The sequence below is a fragment of the Molothrus aeneus genome, chromosome 5 (assembly GCF_037042795.1).
Source record: "Molothrus aeneus isolate 106 chromosome 5, BPBGC_Maene_1.0, whole genome shotgun sequence".
Lineage (NCBI taxonomy): Eukaryota > Metazoa > Chordata > Aves > Passeriformes > Icteridae > Molothrus > Molothrus aeneus.
Window position 1 is genome coordinate 10,330,775 of NC_089650.1, and position 20,773 is coordinate 10,351,547.

General features: G+C 42.8%; 1 protein-coding gene across 1 annotated transcript in view; it reads right to left on the reverse strand.

Moving 5' to 3' along the window:
- Positions 1–3,171: 3,171 nt before the first annotated feature.
- TBXAS1 (thromboxane A synthase 1) overlaps positions 3,172–20,773 on the reverse strand; it is a 228,166-nt gene continuing 210,564 nt past the window's right edge. Inside the window, exons 10-13 of the mRNA XM_066549880.1 lie at positions 9,955–10,043; positions 7,352–7,489; positions 5,287–5,449; positions 3,172–4,669 (exon numbers count right to left, since the gene is read on the reverse strand). Of these exons, the coding sequence (XP_066405977.1) occupies positions 4,595–4,669; positions 5,287–5,449; positions 7,352–7,489; positions 9,955–10,043 (465 nt within the window). The 3' untranslated portion in view covers positions 3,172–4,594. The remainder of the gene's footprint in view (positions 4,670–5,286; positions 5,450–7,351; positions 7,490–9,954; positions 10,044–20,773) is intronic.

Below are 20,773 nucleotides of genomic sequence, written 5' to 3' on the forward strand. Positions count from 1 at the left end.
CAGTTTAATGCCAGGTAAGACTAGAAAGTTCCAATTTACAATCCATGAAGCATAATAATTTCTGCCACCCAACTCTGTTTTTCTAGGAATACTATTTTTAAAGTAAAAAACTGTAAAGCTTTTTTTCTATCAGCAGCTTCATTAAAAATACCATTTCATACTGACAGCTTTCTGTCATCATTACAAAGACCAGAAGACATATTTAATAGAAGCTTTCCTTTACCAAGCAGCCTCTGCTTTGTATCAGCTGTCAGAGAATGACTAAAACCCTTTTGTAACACAGACGTGCCCAATTTTAAACAAACTCACAGCTCAGCAATGCAAGACAACACACTTGCTGTTTCTGAGGAAAGGAATTTTAAACCAGCTTCCTTGTTCCTCCATAGCCCCAACTGTTGCTGACTGAAGCATGTTATACCAGAATGCTAAATAGTTACCATTACTTAAGGATATAAAGCTATGTTTTGCTATTGCAATTATAAACATAGTGCTGGGGGTGGGTGGGGTTTTTGTTGTTACTGTTTTGCTTTTGTTCTGGAGGGGTTTTTGGAAGCTTTATTTTTGTGGTTTGGTTTTTTGGGGGGGTTGTTTTGAGGTTTTTTTTTTAATTAATTCTAAAGCCAGCCCTGCTCAAGATCAGTTTGGGACCATGTTCTATAGGTGCACAAACACACTGTGATTACAGTGATATTAGCAGTTTCTGTTTTGGACAGCTGCTGGCAATCTAGTACCATATCTTCCTGGAAATGTGTGCTTCCAGAGGCTCATTGATCCCTGCCACAGCTCACTCTGTGGGCGTGTTGCTGAGCTCACACAGCCACTGAGTGTCCTGGTGCAATGTCTGCAGTGTCTGGTGACTGCACCACCAACCATTAATGAGAAGGAACAAATGGCTTGGGGCATTTCCTGGATTCCTGGAAAGTTGGCAGGCTTTTTCCTGTCTTCTCTAGCTGTCTGTCTCAGCCTGCATGTAGAACAAGGGTTGATGCACTTCCAGAAAGCTGACTTCAAATGCAAAAATAATTTCTCTGTTCCACAGTGCTACAAACTGACAGGTGAAAACACATAACACTTCCTAACCAGAAGCCTGCAGAATGGTTGAAAGCCACTTAGCACAGACTCAAGTGTGTTTGCTTGAACCCCTACTGTCCATGTTCAACATGGATGCTGCTGAGAAAGACTCTTGGTTCATTTTCCAAGTCTGTAAAATATGATGCACATCAGCAGCCACTTCAGGACTGTTTTTTCTCCCTGTGGCATCAATATTTGGAATTATGTTGGTGGAGAGGCACCTCAATGCATCCCAGTCATACCAGTTTGATGCCAGTGGCAGCAAGAGATGCACAGAGCCTGGAGAGGGTTCATAGTTCAGCAGGAGAGCACCTGAAGAGCAGCACAAAGGAATTACAGCCACTCCAGCCCAACCTGAATGCATCTCTGCAAGTATATGCAGCATGCAGAATAAAAAATGAGGTTAGAGATGTGCACTCCTGCAGGTCTGTGATCTCCCTGGCCTCACACAGACATGGTGGGCTGGCTCCTGTGACTGGAGTGCTGGAAAGGAAATTAAAAAAGCCTCCTCAAGGCTTTTGAGGAGGACAGAGGAGATGAGAAGGGGGTGTCACCCCCTGTCAATGACCACGGAGCTCCACCTGGGGATGGATGAGGAACTGACTGAGACCTTACAGGTCAGGATAAAGGGAAGGACAAGGCACCAAATAAAGCTTGTTAAAATTCAAATATCACTTCCTCCAAGATCAGGAGTCATGCATTCCAACAAAGAGGAAGTGAGGCAAAAATACCAGGACACCCTAATGGATGAGTAAGGAGCAAACAAAAAAAAAGAAGTCTACAGAAGGTGGAAGCAAGGCCAGATAGCCTGGGAGGAGTACAGAGAAATTGTCTAAGCAGTCAGAGATCAGGTTAGGAAAGCTAAAGCAAGTCCTGATAGAAATAAATCTGGTCTGGGATGTCAAGGCTAACAAAAAAAGCTTCTACTGGTATGTGGGTGATAAAAGGAAGACTTGGGGAATTGTGGGCCCTCTCTAGAAGGAAACAGGAGCTCTGGTTACCCAGAACATGAAGAAGGCTGAGGTACTCCATGACTTCTGCCTCAGCCTTCACTGCTAAGTGCTCGTCCACACCACCAAGCTGCAGAGGCAGAGACCAGGAAGAAGAATTTATACAAAATCATGGGTAAGAAAGGGAAAAGCTTGATTTAGGCTTGGCTAATTTTGTCAAAAATGAAGCACACAACAACTTTCTGATTCATGTAAGGAATACAAACAAGCCTTTGACAGATGACTTCAGATGGAATAAACTTCCTGCTCATTCTGGTAGGTGGGAAGTTTTTAGGCAAGGCCCACCCAGCTTTTTGTCAACTGTGTATGAAAGCTGCACAGAAAATCAGCCTCCAGCACACTATTTGTAGGAGGGGAAAAATTATGCATAATGTGTAGAAACTAAGGTAAATACAACATGTTGCTTTTCAAATAAACAACAATCACTCCATCAGCAATTCATATAATCAGTGTGTCTGTAACAGGGCACTTCTGCTTAGCATGCCAGGAATGCTCCATGGAAAAAGGAACAATTCCAAGACTTCCCCAGTCACTGCTTCACCACTGCTGCCTATACAGACCTGTTTAAAAAGAAATTACATGAAAGAGGAAGAGACAGTCTTTGAGGAACAAGAGCCAGTAATTTGATCAGTGTTCAGGCAGCATGTGGGAAGAAGGCAGCAAAAGATGCTTGCTGGAGAGAAACTCAGGGACCTAGCCAGGCATCAGTGAGCAGATGGCTCCATCCTTGCAGTGAAGCTGAGCAGTCAGTCTCTTCCTCCTGCTCTGTGCACATCACCAAGAGATGCTGTACCTAAGGAACACTCAAGCAGACTCTGTCAGGCAGGCAGAAAGTCAAGACTTGCAAAGAACCAAAGGTACATCCTTATTTTTATAGTGTTGCAAGATTTTTTGTTCTATACAAAAATTTTAAAGAAAAGATACAAGAATAATGAATTTTTAAAAAGGGTCTTGGGACTGCACAAACCTCTTCTTACAGTTTTGTTGTTGTGGTTTAACCCCAGCCAGCAGCTCAGCCCCTCAGAGCTGCTCATTCACACCCCCATAGTGGGGTGAGGGGGAAAATTTTAAGAATGAGAAAACTCATGGATTGAGATAAAGACAGTTTAATAGGTAAAGCAAAAGGCACACACCAAACAAGGAATTCATTCACCATTTCCTATGTGCAGGGAGGTGTTCCACCACCCCAGGAAGCAGAGCTCCAGCAGGCATAACAGTGACTTGGGAAGGCAAATACCATCACTTGGAATGTTGTCCCCCTTCCTTCTTCTTCCCCTAGTTTTATGTGCTGAGCATGGTGCCATAAGGTGTGGAATGTCCCTGTGTTCAGTGGGGGTCAGCTGGCCCAGCTGTGCCCCCTTCCAGCTTCTTGTGCAACACCAGCTGTGTGGCTGGTGAAGGCTTTGCAGAAGTGTAGGACACAGGGAATGTGAGGAGTGGAAACTACAATTGTTTTGGCTGGGAAGATGCGTGTGCACAGTCACACAGCTTGAACGGATCCATGGGGCTGCTGCAGCTGGCAATCTGACAGGTTCCATCCTGAGGGGTGAGGCACTCGGGACATGACCTGCTCCAGTGTCACAGGAGTCAAGAGAGCTGCTGGGTCTGATGATCCTGGATCCCACTCCTTTGCCACCAGCTCTAGTGCACACATGCTCTCAATCTCCTTGATTCAAGGAGCTAGACAGGGGTGGTGCCAACTGCAATGTTTGGAAAGGAAAGGCATCCCCGTGAAGCAGATTTGGTACCAGCAGCTTCTGATTACCTTTAAATTTCCTCCAGTCCTCCTGCTTGCTTTAAATTCATATCTTCTTTGTCTCCACCTTTCCAACAGCAGTTCAGCAGCCAGAAAAATGGCTGTCACCTCATTTCTTTGGTCTTAGCTGCTGGAGCTTCACTGGTTCATTCTTCTGTCATGTCGATGGAATGTGCCAAGTTCAAATTGTTAATCTAAGTATATTTAAAATCACTTCAAAGCTTGGAGGAGGTGCAACTTCTCTGGCTTTACAGACACAGGTAGAGATTAAGCATTGTACAGGTGCCTCAGCTTTGATTGTTAGTGGAGTTCATGAAAAAATCCAATGCACTGCATCCCAGGTCTTCTGCTGTAACTGTGGTGCCTTTGGGGCTTTCTCTAGGGACTCACAAGTTCATGAGAAGGATGTGCCATACAATGAATTGAAATTAAAATCTACTCTAAATTGTGGAAACAGCATGAAAAAAGCATTCCCACAGGTAAGTGAAAAGAAGTATGATGAAGAAAAGCAAATGAAAGTGGGACGCTTCTTTATAGATAATATTCACAGCAATTTGAAAACATCCAAAAAAGACTGTGGAGCCCATTTTAAAACGTGACTGGTGGCTGTCCCACAGGAGAGCAGTGAGGAAGCACCTACTGACCATCAGTGGGACTTAGGCTCCTAGCTGTCCTTGGAGTTTTGTAAACTAATTATACCCAGTGACTCACTAACAAGGGGCCTCATTCCAGAGAGCTCCAGGATGTACATTCCCTTTTAGCGAGATTCCAGCACAATGTAGACTCCATTTTTTGGTCCAAGTGTGGCTTTTGATTTGAGCTGCAAAGGAATCTGAAAGAGAAAAGAGCATTTTATGTGCAGTTCTATGTGTTTGTTTATGTGTGTATGACACCCCCACATACAGACAGACATTTTTGCTGGAGGACCAGTTCATACCAGGATCACTGTGGAAGCTGTAAAGTATTTGTTTTACAGTCAGCTGTGCTGGTATAATATTAAATAGAATTTACAGCCAGAGGCTGAGGCAGTGGTTACCCAGGAATGCTGTAGATCTGAACAGAAAGAAATTAACTCTATAAACTCTAGAGCTGGGTGCAATGTCCATAGCAATAAACATATACTAGAGTGCTGAGGTCCTGTGAAATATGTGCACACATTCTCACCCTCTATGAATTATGACATTCTGCCTGTGGTCTTGCCATACTGCTCTCCACTAAGGCAGGGCTGTGTAACATAATTTCCCTTTTGTTGGAAAAATTATATATCTGAAATCACATTTTGCTTAAAACATGCAGTCCATGCCTGGTCTCTCCTTATTATGGAAGTGTCTCTAGCAGTTTTCTCAAATGAAGAGAAGTCACAAAGGCAAACCTGTTGTCCTGCCTAAGACACACTGTCAACTCCCTCAGGTTAACAAGTGTGATCTTTAAGCATCTGCATGTACAAACCTCAGTCTCTGGGCAGGTCTTGAATTTAAACTTCTGCAAAATCCTCAGCAGAGTCATTTTTGTCTCCAATAAACCCATTTTCATGCCAAGGCAGCCACGGGGTCCTGCCCCAAAGGGCAGGTATGCAAAGGGATGTCTTTCCTTCTTGGCCTCCTCTGTAAACCTAGAAGGTGCAGAGATGGAAACCAGTTCAAGAAATGCTTTTTGCTTAATTCCGTGTATTTTAATTTAAATCTCAAAAGCTGGTTATTTCAATTGGTCTTAATGGACAGGTGATGGGGACTATTGATAGATTATGTCCTGACATCCTAAGTAAAAAGATAATTGACTTATGGCCATCAGCCTTTGTCAGCTGGTGGCTTCAGGAGAGGACATGGAGACATGAGTTTTATTTCCAATCTATCTTTAATGAAAATCTCTCATCTCTTTGGATTCAGTTTCCAAGAACTTTAGATTGCTAAGGTCCAGAGAATTCATGCAGGGTAGAAAGAGATGAGAGGTAATACAGGCTAATTGGAGCTTTGGAAAAAAGAATATTGTGTATTTCTGCTAATTCCATCCCCATGCTTTGAAAACCGAAATAAAAATAAGATTGAGCCACTACTCCAAAAACTACTGTAGAGGCCCCTAATTTGAGATTGAAGGACCATTAATTCATGTACTAAGCATAATCAGATAATTCTTGCCTTGCTCACCCCCATATATCATCCTGGTAAATTTAAAATCTCCCTTGTTTTATTCCTACCACCAATTTCAAAATGAAATATTGGGGGGGGGGGGGAAGGGGAAGGGGCTGCAACTGAATTATTTTATTTCATTTTAATTTTTGTTGCACTCTTATTTTATAATTCTTGCTAACATTATCAGCTCTACAATCTGAGCAGAGTGTTAGTAATTATGGATCATTCCTTGGGGAAGGTTCAAAAGGGAATTAATATCAGATTCATACCAAACAGCACTGTGTGAATCAAGGGGACTGCAGCCCCTACTAACCATTTTACCATTTCATACTGCTGTTAAAGTGGTGAATAAACAATTATGAAAGCATTTTTAGATAAGCATTGCTAAAAATACCCACCCCAGACTTCCAATTGCTGCTAAGATCCCTCTCCAACAAAATCTCTGGGCTTCTCTAACCCTGGCATTGCTCTTCTTTGTGGCCAAAAGATTCTAATGGAGCATATGCCTAGATTTGTTCCAGAAGGAGCATTAGGAAAACCCATCTACACCACACATGTGTTGTCTTACTGGCAAAGATGGTTCTGGGCTGCCAGCCTCACACCCAATTGTTTATGAAGCAGGCACTTCTTTTCTTAGTAAACTTCTGAATGTAGTGGTAGCTTAAAATGCATCTGCTCACTAAACAGTTTAAAAATATAGCTGCCCACAAAACTAAATTGTGCTTCCACACAGCACCACATCAGCTGAAACTCTCCCTGTGAGCTCAGCCCAGCACCTGTAACACAGGGCAGGTACAAAACCACAGCTTGACAGGGTTCCCCCTTCCCACTGAAGATATAAATGCTCCATGTGAAACCATCTTGCAAAACAAGAACCAAGGATCCTAACTTGCAGACAGGGAGGAAATTCCCAGTGGGAGATGGGGTAGGTTCCCCACTCACAGAGTACCCACACTGTTATGTTTCAAGTGAAAAGAGGGCTCTGAACCAGCAAGGAGCTGGATGAGTTTCCCAGGTACAGCCAAGCCAGTGAATATACTGTCCCACTTCAGAATTTTGGTACCCAGAAACAACATTATTCACAGGATATGATTTGGAAACAGGTCTGAAAACCTCTGCCCCAGTTCAACCCTGACCAAACCTTGCACCTTCTGTGGAATACACCACTATCATCACCTGTCTGATGTAGTGGAAAGAACATGTTTTCATGGCCTAAATAAAACTGTGCTCCTCTTGGTGGAAATGCTGCTTTGGATGAATAGTGGGTGACTGTGGCTGTAAAAGAGCAGCAGAATCTGGTGCCTGCACTGGACAGATTGGAGTTCTGTGCCCACAGGGCCAAGTAAAGACCTCAGCCTAAGGGTGAAAAGCATTGCTCCACATACCTCTCAGGAATGAACTTCTCAGGGTCTGGCCAGAACTCAGGGTTGTGGTGAAGGTGTCCAACTGCAATTTCAATGACAGCTCCAGCTGGAATAGGCTGCCCCAGCACTATGCAGTCTTTAGCTGCTTCCCTAGTGAATCTGCAACAACATCATGCATCCCAGATGATTAATAAAGGGTAAAAATACAGCAGGAGAGATATGTAAAAGTATCTGTCTTCATCTGACCAAACAATTTCTGGGGTAACACTTTCTCCTAGATAAATAATATCTCATAGATGAACTGTTGCTGATGCCAGTGTCTTCTCAGGTTACAATCATCTCCACTTAGAAGTCCATAGCTCCAGCCCAGGTGGTTGACTTTTGCCCTTTTCACAGGAAAGCATTTCTGGTTGTTTACTGTTTTCTAAAGCATGAGCTGCTAAACTGCAATTTAATTGTTGATGTTGGGTTTAGACTCATTTTTTTAATGAAAATTGCTGATGAAATGTGTCAGTCATCTCTAATAACTGGTAAAAAGAGTGTGCTGGTTTGCCTCCAGGAAAAAAAGGAAAGTAAATATAGCTTTGAGGTTTTTTGTTTGAGAAGCTCCCCCCTGTTGGTGCAGCACCTGAAACTTAGCAAGGGATGGTTATAATATTAGGGCTGAGTATTCTGCTGCTGCTGGAAATACAACTAATTCACAAGCCTAGGAAAACACATATATTTCACATATATTCATCAAAGACAGGCATGATGTTAACAGCAAAACTCTGCTGCTTTCTCCCACCCTGTGGTGATAGCTGACAGAGGTGTCCTTAGGAACCTCATCGTGACAAGCCACCTGCCAAAGCCCAGCTTCTGTCTTACAAAAGATTGTGTGTGGGTGTGCATGTGTGGTTCTGATCCAGATCGTTTGGTGCTTGGGTGGTCACTAGAGATCCCAAACCAGCCCAGACCCAGGCGGGTGCCCTGCTGTCTCAGTCTGGGAACTATTCCCTCACTCCATCTGCAAGCACAGGGGAGAGGCAATGTGCAGGAACTTCCTTTGCTGCTTCCCACACTCTGCTAAAAAGATGAACAAAGATTTCAGCTTCAGGGCTGTCAGTCTGGTATCATTACAGAAACACATTCTTTCCTTGCTGTCACCCATCTCCCTTTCTCATAGACAAATAAATAACAGAGGCTCCAAACTTGGAACAAAACGCTGGCATTAAAAAACCAAACAAACAAAAAAAACCCCAAAACAAAAAAAAACTTTGACAAGCTATCCTTCTCATTCTTACATGAATTTGGTGATAATGGAAACATGAGTTTCTGGGGGAGAAAGTTCTCTGGATAGTAAGTTCATTTAAAAAAAATGAAACTAACTTTTTCCATAACAGACTTGGCTGCTACTGATTTTTCACTGGACTCAGCATAATCCTTGTCATAGGCAATTAACATCTTTCAGCAGCCCTGGGCTGTCCTATCCATTCCACATCCATCAGAGTAAAAGCCAGATCAATAAACAGTCCTGACAACACCACACAAAACTTCAGAAGAACTTTGTTCTCTTCTTTTTCTGTCTCCCATCTGACAAACATGGATTGTTTCCCAGTGATAGAGCCCAAACTCAAAGACCCCTGTCACTTTAACCTGCAAAACAGCTTCCACTTGTACGCCAAGTATAGCACAGTAAAACCCCACCATCTCATCCAGGAGCAGATATCTCATATTAACTCTCTGAACAATTCTGCAGATGCCAATGAAAAAAACATTGACTTCCAATCCTTGTTAACATAGAGAAGAGAATATGATTTTAAGCTTTTTTTTTTTTTTTTTTTTTTTTTAAGGTGCTTTCAGTCATGGGTTAAATTTTTCAAAAGCTCTCACAGCAAGCTCAGCTTTGGCTTCTTTCCAGTCATCTGAATTTCTCCCTGAGCTTCATGAGAAGCATTGCAACTGGCTGATCTCTTTGAAAAAACTGTATTTCTTAATATTTGTATTTATACTTGTGATAACTTGGAGCTTTGACAATCAAACAGTTTTCTAATTTTTTCCCTCATTTTCAGTTCATCAATATAGTAGAATAAGTCATGTGTGACTTGGGACAAAACTTTCAAAAGTTAATGGATGTTACCATTAGTTTAAGGGTCTCTTAAGTATACTCTCTTATACTCTATTAGTATAAGGCAATGCTAAGTGTAAGTGGGCCAAGTTAAACACACATGTAAAATACAGCTCTCAGACTGTGCAAGCCTTCCACAGATCAGGGCTGTAATAACCAACAGGGCCCTGATGGGGATGGGTTTTGATGCATACCCCCAAAGCCTGAGGCACATGGAAGCAGCCTCTAGTTTTCTCTGGCCAGACCTGCTCCAAAATGGCTCCATCCTCTAAACTTGGGGGATGTGAGGAATGGTGAGGAAGCAACCTTGGCCAATTCACTGTAAAAACGTGCTTTAGAAATACCAGAATTATCCAGCTTTCCTTCAACAGGCCGCGTGATATCTTTCAAATGCACAAAGCAGTACTGATGTTGGCACAGAGACTGAGAGACCACTGGTCTTCCAAGAGCAGATTTCCATTTTATAGAGCCAGGGAGCAATCCTGTGTAATCAGAAAGGGAAAAAAAAAAAAGATACCTGAATGCAGGTGGGTACATGCGCAACGTCTCTGCAATCACCATGTCCAGATAAGGGAGTTCTTGTACATTTTGGTAATCAGGGACCATCTGAAAGGGCAGGACAAAAGGAACAATTACGTTTTCTCACATGTAAGTGCCAAACTCATCCCAGATTAGCTTGTAAATCATCTATTTTTTCCTGGGCATCTTTCCTGTAGAAGAACTCGATGTCTCATCTAAAACAGTAAATGATAAAATTATACAAAAATGTGGGCAGTAATTAAATGTGTGTGTAACATTCCTTTCATCATCAAAATGCTTTGGTACACAGCCCAGCTGAAGGTATAATAATAAATCAACTTGCTAGGAAGTATTAAAAGCAGGTCATTACAAAGAGCATCAATAGCTGTAACAGAGCTATTGTTTCACACATGTACCAAAATCTGCACAGGACCCTTGTTCCTTCCCAAGGGCAGGAGGCTCACACTTTGTTCACAAGAACAGTAAGTCCTCTGGTTACTCTTGTTAATGTTGGAACAAGCCCTCTGCAGTCCCCAGCTACAGAAATAAAGGAGAGTGCTGGTGCTGTGATGCCTGTGGAGGGGTGGAGATGGCACTGGAAGAGGCTGGAATCCCCATGAGGAACAGTTCACAGTGGGAAATTGCTCTGCCAGCAAGTGAGGTGCCGAGGCAGAGCTCAAATCCCACCTGGCAGGACTGCAGTAGTGCCTGAGCAGAGAAGCCTGTTTCCTCCAGCCCCTGCTTAATGCTGCCTAATTTTTCACAATGGTCAATGCCTGAGCCCACACCTTCACAATCCTACAAAGCCATTCAGCCCTTGACAAGGAGTGGTGGGCGCTAAAACCCAGATAGAGCTGTAGCTCAGAGGACTTTGCCCTCTGACTGGCAACAAACAGACAGTGAGAGACACCAAACAGCAGCACTGACACAACTCAGGACACAGACAACCAGGGAATTTCTTACAGTTAGCTTCCTTGGAAAAAGGGCATCTTCCCTGTTTTATTCAGTGCTCTCAGCAGAGGGCAGCCAAAGTATATCAAATAACCTCATCAGGAAAGTAGAGTTTTGTTTTAAATTAGAGCATCTCCTAAGGACCTACACAGAGTAAATTGGAGAAAAGCACAGACGTCAGACTAGACTAAACCTTTTATGAAGATTTGGGGCCCCTGCCGTTCACAAAGGGGACTGGATTCCATCCTTCCTTTATTTACTACAGCACTTTTCATGTATAATGCATATTTTATTGAATTTTCATGCAAAAACATATGGTACATACTGAAAATACTAAGCAGGGAACAACTCCAGATGGTAGGCAGAAAAGGCATACAATAGAACAAGGCTACCTTGCTGGATTAGGGTATCCCACTTATTCAGCACTAAGCCACCATGCACCATTTCACATTAACTGATCTTTTCTAGGAAGGAAATAGATACATTCTATTATCCCCATTTTCTGGCTCAGGAAAGAGAAGCAGAAGCAGAGAAAGTAATTTGCACAGGCTAAGGAGAACCACTGTGTGTGCTTCTCTCCCAGGGGAAAAAATGCAACTCAGCTTGTCAATAGATGAAGCATTTTGTCAGTATATGACAAATATTATCAATACAGGAAATATGGACTGCACTGACAGCCTTTCAGTGGGGCTTTTATCTTGTGGTGGTGCCTGCTAACTCAAACCTTTAGCTTAGGTCAGTGGTTATCAGACAAAGGACTAGAAGCCCAAGAGCCACGTGAGAGCCATGGCTGACATCTGTGTGAGGAGCAGTGCTCCAATAATTCCAATGGCTAAAACAAAAGCTGGGAGAATGATTTTCATCACCCTTGTTTTGCAGAAAGGGACCTGAGGGCTGCCTAATTTTGTGGGGGAAATCAGAAGCAGAGGCTGGAAATGCAGTCTCAAATTTTAGGTCTTCATGGCACAATTCCCTTTCTTCATGCCCACAGAGGTGCTCCACTCCTCAATGCAAATGCATGAGGTAGTGTGCATTCTTTTATTTTTTTCTGCCAGTTTTACAATTATCATTCAGAACTTTCCCCCCACCTTTTTATACTGCTCTCCTGCATCTCTTTGAATCCTGAGTCAGCATCTGAGTCCTGTTCCTGCAATCCCTCCTGATTTCATGGACAGGCTGGCTGAGAGAAGAGTCCAGGCTCAGAGAAAATGAGTGGTGGAGCCAAGAGCACACTGAGATGTGTTTGATTCTCTGAACCATGCTCTTTCCATTGGGCCTTCCTGTCTCGCTCATAATCCTCCTACTTACTTCTGGAGTCAATAATTAAGATAATTATATGGTAACCTGATATAATAAGTAGCCACTAAATCAAACCATACATCAACGAATAATATAACACTAAATTATTGGAGCTTTGATTTGCTCTTTCAAATAGCTTCTATACCTTCAGGGGATTAGCAGTTCAGAAAACAAAACAGAAGATGTAAAAGGTGTAAAACCAGCTGATCTTCCTTAGAAGAAAATTCCTTTTGCTTACATAAAGAAGGAGGGGTCAGTCAAATGGCAGCAGAGTGAACTCTGCTATCATGAGAATGACAGACACATCAGTCATTTCCTACATCTGATGCAATTTAATTAATGGCACTTCCATGCTTTTAGCATCAAAGTAGCTGGACCTAATTTAGTGGTTGTTTGCAAGGTCTGACCTGCAGCTGCTTAAAGTACACACAAGCCAAGCATCTCTATTTAGGAAGGACAGTTTGTTGCTTTTTTTTCCCCTTTCAAAGAAAATATTTTCCATTTGTTTTTCCACTCCCTCTCTTAAAAATATGCCTTTAGCCAAGCACATTTCAAAGGAACATAAATATGCTTTTCTCCCTAAATGTCCCTATTTATATCTATCAACTGCTGGCAGGTTTTCTGGGGTGAAGGTGGTGTTGTGCAAACATGCCACTTTAACCCCCTGAAAAAAAATTTGTCTAAATTGCCTTGTACTCAAGATGAGGCAGCTTTTTTCACTAAGAAAGATTTCTCTCTTTAACAAGAAGAGATGGGGGGTGTGAGGGAGGACTGCATTTAATAAAACATCCTGTACTTTAATTTTGCAGCCACTGCTTTGCACAGCAGTTTTTCTTATGCTTTGCACAGCCTTGTAGTGTCTTTCCCTGTTGATGTGGAAGTGAAATGGCCATGTAACATCTTGTGGCATTTCTCTGCATGCATGTTTCCCCACTTTGATTTCTGGAGGTGAGGTGGTACAACCTTACCAATCCCAGACTATTCAATCACTTCTGGCATCTACTTTGGCCACAGACTCTCCTTTATGATTGACAGAAAATCACAAGCCTCCATTACGTAGAAAAAGATGGGAAATTAATTCTTCCTCCCACAGAGCACCCTGAGGTGAAATACCAGCAGTGATTATAAAATTGCCTATGTGCTACAAAGATGACGCTTGTTTTTAATCCCCATATAAACTCCAAGAGAGATAACTACCTTCTGATCCACCTCTGCTTTTCAGTATTGGTTTAAACATTTTCTAGGCAGGCAAACCTATTTTTTACCACCGCCCTCAGTTAACTTTTAATTCCTCAATGAACAGCAAGGGAATCCAAGTGCTGACAGGAGCGGTCTGGCCAATCTCTGCTGCAGTTTGAGATGCTACTGCTCCCAGTTGCTGGCTCTTCTTTGCTGGCTGTGGTTGTTGTCACCACAGCCAAGTCAGCAGAAGGGAACATATGCCTGCACCTCAGTTGCTTCCATACAAGGTCCAGCATGAGCCCATCTTCAGTGACAGCTCAAGATGAGACACTAACTTTTCCCCAAAGCAGCTGATGATCATCCTCCTCTACTGCCTCTGTTTTGGGAATGGTAATTCAAAGTACACATCAGTGAATGAGAGATTCACACTTATCCTATTGGCCATGCTCTAGTGATGCTCAGCATCCAGAAATTAAAAAAAAAAAAAACAGAGAAAATTTTGTGCAGCTGACAGTGTGATGCGCACCTGAAATCAATTTAGAAGCAGAAAAGCCTGCCGAGACCACATTCCTCACAAGGAGCACTGCTGATTCATGGCCTGATACTGAACCAGCTGAGGTTTCTGAGAAATTACAATCCAAATCCAATGTCTCACGGGCAGGTGTGGCGGTGACAAAGTCCAGGTCAGAGAGACGCCATGCAGATCTGCTTAAGCACAGACACAGATCCATGAGTTACCTGTGTATGCATAGCTACACATGGGCTCTCCCCCAAAATGCAGACTTTGGATAGCAAGAGGATAGGAGTAAGAAATAAAGGCAGCATCACCCCCAGGTACTCTCACCCAACTCCCTTTCAAATTGCCAAAAGGGCTACTCAGACCACAGCCATTCACAAACAGGTCAATAATATTTCTTGATCCAAGGCATACAAAGCTGCTGATAAATCAAAGAATCTGCCTGTGGTTTTGACCTCTCTTTGGTCATCTCCAGGAGCTGCTCATACTCTAATAGAACTAGAGCCTGTGTGCCTCACTTGGCCTCAGAGAGGGGGAAGAAATGCAAGAATGTGAAGTGCAAGAATGTGAAGTACAAGAAAGTCAAATTAGGGTTGCTCCATGAGACCTTTGGGAACAACCCTGTCAGGAAAGCAAAGGACTGGACTGCATTCAAAATGCAGATCAATGATAGAAAGGGGTGGGATGGTTTAACGGATATCTGTCTTTAAATTGTTTAAAGAAAGCTTGTCTTGTGCTAGACCACTTCCATGACAACATGCTGGAACTCCTGTAAAGCACCAAACTGAACCTTCCCTACAATCTCAGGCAGCAGGACAGGGACAAAGTTGATAAAGTAAAATTTCTTAGCTTCATCCCCAGAACTTGGACCAAAGACTTAAAAAATGCTTAAAGCATTCCTCATGAAATACTTACTGCAAATTCCCCCTCCCTGTTGTCTGCACCTGCCAGGTGAGACGTGTCCCTGAGCCAAGGCACCAGGCAGAACCAGCCCATGCTGCTCAGGAAACAGGACCCTGAAGCTCCATTCTGAGACAGATCATGGCTTTAAGATAGAGCAAAGCCTGCCTAAGATCACCAAGTGTCTGTTGGCCACTTCCAGTGACTGAGGCCTACAGAACCTTCTAGCAAAATATTAAGTTCTTGACTACAGAATTGAGGACAAGGTTCAGGAATAAAATATAGGACAACAAGCCTGATTTTCAGACTTTCCAGACAAAGAGACTTTCTGAGCTGCCTAGCACTTCTCAAATCCTTAGAGCACACCTTTGTATCACTAGAGCCTCTGCCATCAGCATTGCTTTCTCACATACTCCGAAAACAACATTAAAGTTCTCAGCTCCCCTCTTGCATCTTTCCCCAGAAGCAAGAAAAAGCAATCCAAACCACGTACTCCCAAGATTTCCATTTATTTCTTTGTTCCATGTGGATTACCTGCCACCTCTTTCATCTGCTTGGGCTGTTATTCAAATGGAATTTTGTCAGGCTCTGACCCCCACCCTTGGTGGCTGCTTACCAGGTATGACAAAGTTACTTTGCTCATTGAGGCACATCTCAAGATATGTCAACATTCAGTGCTTCAGACAACTCAAAACAAATTCCTCCCAGCTCTTCCTAAAGACTGTGAGTGCCAGGTAAATTTAGTCTTATAGCTTTTTCGTTCAAACCACCTGCCAGTCACACTCACCTCTAAGACTCCACCTCTCTCTGGTTCACTGCCATGCAAGTCAACTGACCATCCACAGAGCAAAGTGCTGATTTGCAGGCTGAGTTCAGAGCAGGTGGGGAAGGCTGGCACACCAGTTTTGCACTGATAACCACATTACATGCAGACCTTGCAGCCAAATTGCCTCCATAGCTTTGGTGCAAATCCCTTGGGCTGTATTAGCATAAGGGAGAGGAAAATGCAGTTCTAAGGAGGCACCAAACATTGCTGGGGAACGAGCCAGAAGGTATAAGGTTATACCAATGTCAATTCACTTTAATGTTACTTTGCTTTTTGACTCAAAGAGTTCAGCTCCTGACAGAAAACAGACCTACACTACCTCCAGTAGCTTCCACGGTGCTAAAAGAAGGTCTTTGTAGCACCACTGCTCACAAGGAGACTCCTGTGAGATAAAAATACTTCCTGAAACTGAACAGTGTCCCAAAGCCAAACAGATAAACATAAAAGCTGAAACCAAAACAGTCAGAAATTTTCTTCCACCTACATTACTAGTGACACATGGTGATCAGCAAGAACAGAACGTGTGCCATCAGGTAGAAGATCCAGAAAAAGGAAAGTCAGGAAAAAATGAAAAAATCTCTAAGGAAATACTTTATGAGGCAAACTATGAATGAAGAGTGGAGAAAACAATCTGGTTCTATTTAGATTTTGTAAATTTGTTAACTTCATCTAGTCCCAGGTTGCCACGTGTGCCCTCGAATGAAAATTGATTAAATAAGTGAGACTGGGTGCCTGGAGTGCTCTGCTGTCACAAAGGAAGGTGCAGCTCCCCAGTGTGATGATACTGCCAGGTCAGGCAGTGTTCCATACTCCCACTATGCTAATTTTTATTATTTTACTTAGGCTATGTGGGGAAGAGTACCACCCCTCTAGAAGTGGCTCCCTACCTGTATGCAATGCGTGCCTTGCTCCAGCTATTTGTGATGTGGTGTAATCCCTACCCATGCATTGCAGCAGGCTAAGATCATCAGAGTCACAGAGATTGCCTCTTTCTTGCCTCCTTAAAAAACACTCAGCCCCCAGGAAATCTGCCCTGGGTTCTCTCCACAGCCAAACGAGGCTCGAAAGTCTCTCTTTCTACACTTGTCTAACACAATCAAAATTTCTACTTGGGTGGCAGAAATGCTGAATGGTGAAGGATCCCAGTGGGAGGGAAGCAAGGAGGAAATTAAACAGGAGAAAGGACTGCCAGAGGCCCAAAAGGCTGAGAAAGAGAATTATAAAACTGGGGTAGGTCTGTCCGAAGGGCATGTCACCAGTCCAAAGCACATTAACCACTGAAGTTCGTGCAAGACTTAATCCTTCCTGCTACAGAAGTGTCCCTTGATGGTTCCTGCAGATCTACAAGAATAAAGAGGAGGGATTTTTTTTTCCCCTCTCAGTAGACATTCATGGTATCACATAAGAGCCAGATGATTTAATTTAATCATTCCTGCTCCAGCTGGTATTTTCTCTATAGAGGTGACAGTGCTTTAAATTAGGGCCTTGCATATAAAAGGCCTGTGTGTTTAGTTTAATCAAATGTTTATTTCCTCACGTTATGTTTATATTAAAAGACATCAGCATGAATTTTCATGCTGAAAATAGAGTCTATCTTATGGTCTACACGCTGAGGTTGCCTTTGGTTGTTCTTCATCTCTATGGCAGCCTTATGGACTGAGAGATGACTCAGCCCCAGGCATGCAGTTTGGGGAAATATGCTCTGGAGAGCACAGTCCAACCTATGAGAAGATCAGAGCTTTGCACAAAATAAATTATTTCTGTAATTCACCTTTCTTGAGCCACTGGCTGCTTAAGTCACTGGCTTCAGCAATTGCTGGATGAGAGACCTTTTCTGACTTAGTAAACAGGAAAACATTCGTAGCAGAGAAACGGCAAGATTCTCTCATCACTCAGCATAATTATCATTTGTCCCAACAAGGGCAGGTCAGTTTTAATACCATACAACATTTATGCAGTGCCTGATGCCTTGGAAACATCTAACCTACATTAGGTGCAGTAGGACAATAATAAGACTTTGCTTTTCCATAGTTGTTTTTTCCCCTGAGGCTTGCAAAGCGTTTAGCAAGCATTAATTAGTTGGTCATCTTCCAAACACGTGTGTGAGGTGCTCCTGGTAAATAATCCCTCCCCTACACACAAGGGGCCAGCAGAGGTGCTGAAAAATGACACCATCGATTTACAACCTTAAGAATTGAGCACCCACCAGCTCAAGTCTTCAGAACTAGCCTGATTTTTGTTTTCCAGACGCAGTGTGACTCCTGTTCATAAATTAACAAATACCGCTCTGAGTGCATAAAGTGACCAAAAAAGAAAGAAATCCATTGCACGGCATTTAAATAGGACTTAAACAAAAAGGAGCCTTGTTTGCTTTCAGCTGCCAAAATCATAACTCAAGGTTCAGCCTGTCCTTGAGAAACTGATGGTAGTAAAAGCACAGAATGTAAAGAAGTGCTTCTGGTGCCAAAGCTCCAATTCCTTGCCATAGACTTCTGCACCTCCTAATATCCTAATACAGGTAAAATTTACTGGTAAAAGCCATGTCCAGTCCTAGCACTCCAAATTTTCCTTTCTAAAAGGCACATAGGCAAAGTTCCTGTTCAAACTTCTCTCAGTTTAACTGAAAATATGAAAAATGCACAAAGAAAGGGGAAAAAAGTATTTTCTAACCAAAGCTATTCAGTGCCCTTTCCTCTTTTGCCCCCTCTGGAAACCTCTGACTGCCTTGGGTACAACAAAGCAATTTACAACTGGTATGTGAAAAAATCTGATAGCACTTGAAATGGCTTTCATGTTTTCTTCCTCCAGTGCATAAAGAAGATCTCTGAAAAAAACAACAGGACTTGTCAGCCCAAAATGCACTACCCCAAGCTCAGTGGGGATCTGGCTGTGAGCAGGGGGATCTGCTACCATGACACTAACATATGACAAACTTCTCTAGAAGTTCAGATAAAGCTGTCTGCAAAGAATCCTGGCAGATGCTTCAAGGATCTCTCTCCTTTTATTCCCTGACTGTCCATCTGGGAACACAAAAATTTCCTTAAGCCTGTTCATGCTTAGATTAAGTGAAGCCATCATGGTCCCATGTTCTGGTGCTGTTTTGTGTCTTTGCTCTCCTCTATCCTTTGTAGATCAGCATGGCATCTGTCCATTTGTTTATGATTTACTTCTTACAATGACTTGGTCCTGATCACACTGATAAGCACAGTAGGTTATTTGAGGGCCAAGTGGACCTCTGTAATGACACTTAAACTGTACCCAAGTCATGAGAATGTTTCCAATCATAAAAAGGCCAGTGGAAAAACTCCACTGGATCCTCCCCAAGGACAGCCTTCCTGTCCTTAAGCCCAGGAAATAAAACACAAAAGTTAATTTTTTATCTGGAATTCTTTTGCAGTTATCAGTGTCCAAGTGATCCACAAAAACTGAAGAGAAGACAAGAAAAGAAACTGAAGCCTGGGCCTTTCTGACATTTGAAGATGCATATTTGAGAAGAGATCATAAAGAACAGTATTCAGCTCAGGAGGCCACCTGTTCCATGGTCTCCTTTAGCACAGAGGCAAACCCCTGAGTTAGGGGAGCTGTCCCCAGGTGCAGGAGCTGGGGACAGAGCCTGGAAAGTGCAGCTGTTTTTGGGGGGCACCATGTGTTGCCAGGGGCAGTACAGCCCTTCCTCGTGTGCTGACTCACTGCCCCTCGTGAGCGCATGGAAACGAGGGGGAACAAAAGCACAACTCAAAGAGCTGCAGGATGAAGTCACAGGGTCAGCAGTGAGAAAATACAGAATGCATTGGTAGTCTGAACAAGGTCATTTCCAGCATGTTTTAGGATGATATAAGGCTTTACAGGGAAGGCAAATGGAACGTATTGCTCATGATTTCTTCTGCTTTATGAGTAAGCTGCTTTGGCCTTTATTTATTTATTACCTCACAGCTCCACAATGGTCCTGGTGTGAAGACCAATTTGCCGTTCTTTCTCTCTTGCTTCTCAAAGATACTTTTGCTTCTTAAACCTGATCCTGTCTCAGTGCCTGGCCACATCACTCATTTACCCCTGTATTTCCAAGAATACCCCTATTTTTAAAATTTGCAACACCTCACTTCTGTGCTGTCATTTCACTTACGGCCATGTTACTTTAAGGCCCGGTATTTTATCCTTTATTCTTATTTTTCAAAGCTCAAAAGCATCAAGTCTCAAAAGTTCTGGGGTACAGGGGAACCTGGCCAACACAGTGTCACCCAGCTGGGTATGAGCCAGCCCTGACAGGGAGACCACTTGATCTGGACACCACTGAGCTGCAAAGGTGGCACCCACAAATTGACACATTTGATAGAAACATTCGACACAAAAGAGTACTTTTAAGCCAGAAAAAGTGCATAAAACATATTGTTCTGCAGGGGGTTCACTAGCAATTTTACCCATACAAAATACCTCATAAAGGATGGTATACTCTGCCTTTTTATCATGAACTGAGGCACAAAGAACTGTAGATATCTATAGATGGGCTAACTTGTGGGGAGGGATTTTCTGAGTACCAAGACAAAACACAGCTGTAAGGCTTTTTCTGTAAAGGGCCTGTCACACACATGAGAGCAGCTAGCATATTACCAATCCTGATTGCTCAAACATTATGAGAAAGGCCCCAACATACTTTGAAATTGGCTGGAAAACACATGAGATTTATGACAAATAACAGTATTTTGAACTTCATATGCCTTCTGGCTTCTGAACTGGGATTCATGTTTTCAGTCTTACCTCTTCAACTAGAAACCTTTTCTCCTTTTTTTTTTTTTTTTTTTGTACTGGTTGTCTCTTGTTTTAATAATGAAATATGAGATTCTGGTTATACACCTGACTTCAGTGTTGAGTGATTTGAGAGAATACAAAACAAATAACAGAGACTCACAGCCTGATGTCAGGATGCTGGTAATATTCCATTTACTCAGCACCATGAGCCATCCCTGCCTGCCCTTTGGCCATCTGCTGCTAGCACTCAGCGAGAATCATGAAGACTTTTTAAAAAGAAATAAAAAAATCTATAAGACCAGGAACTTCATGTGAATAAACATCAGAAAAGCACGAGCTGCCCCTCAGAGTACCCACAGTACAGTAGCACACATTTTGGGGGTGTGTGAGGGGTGT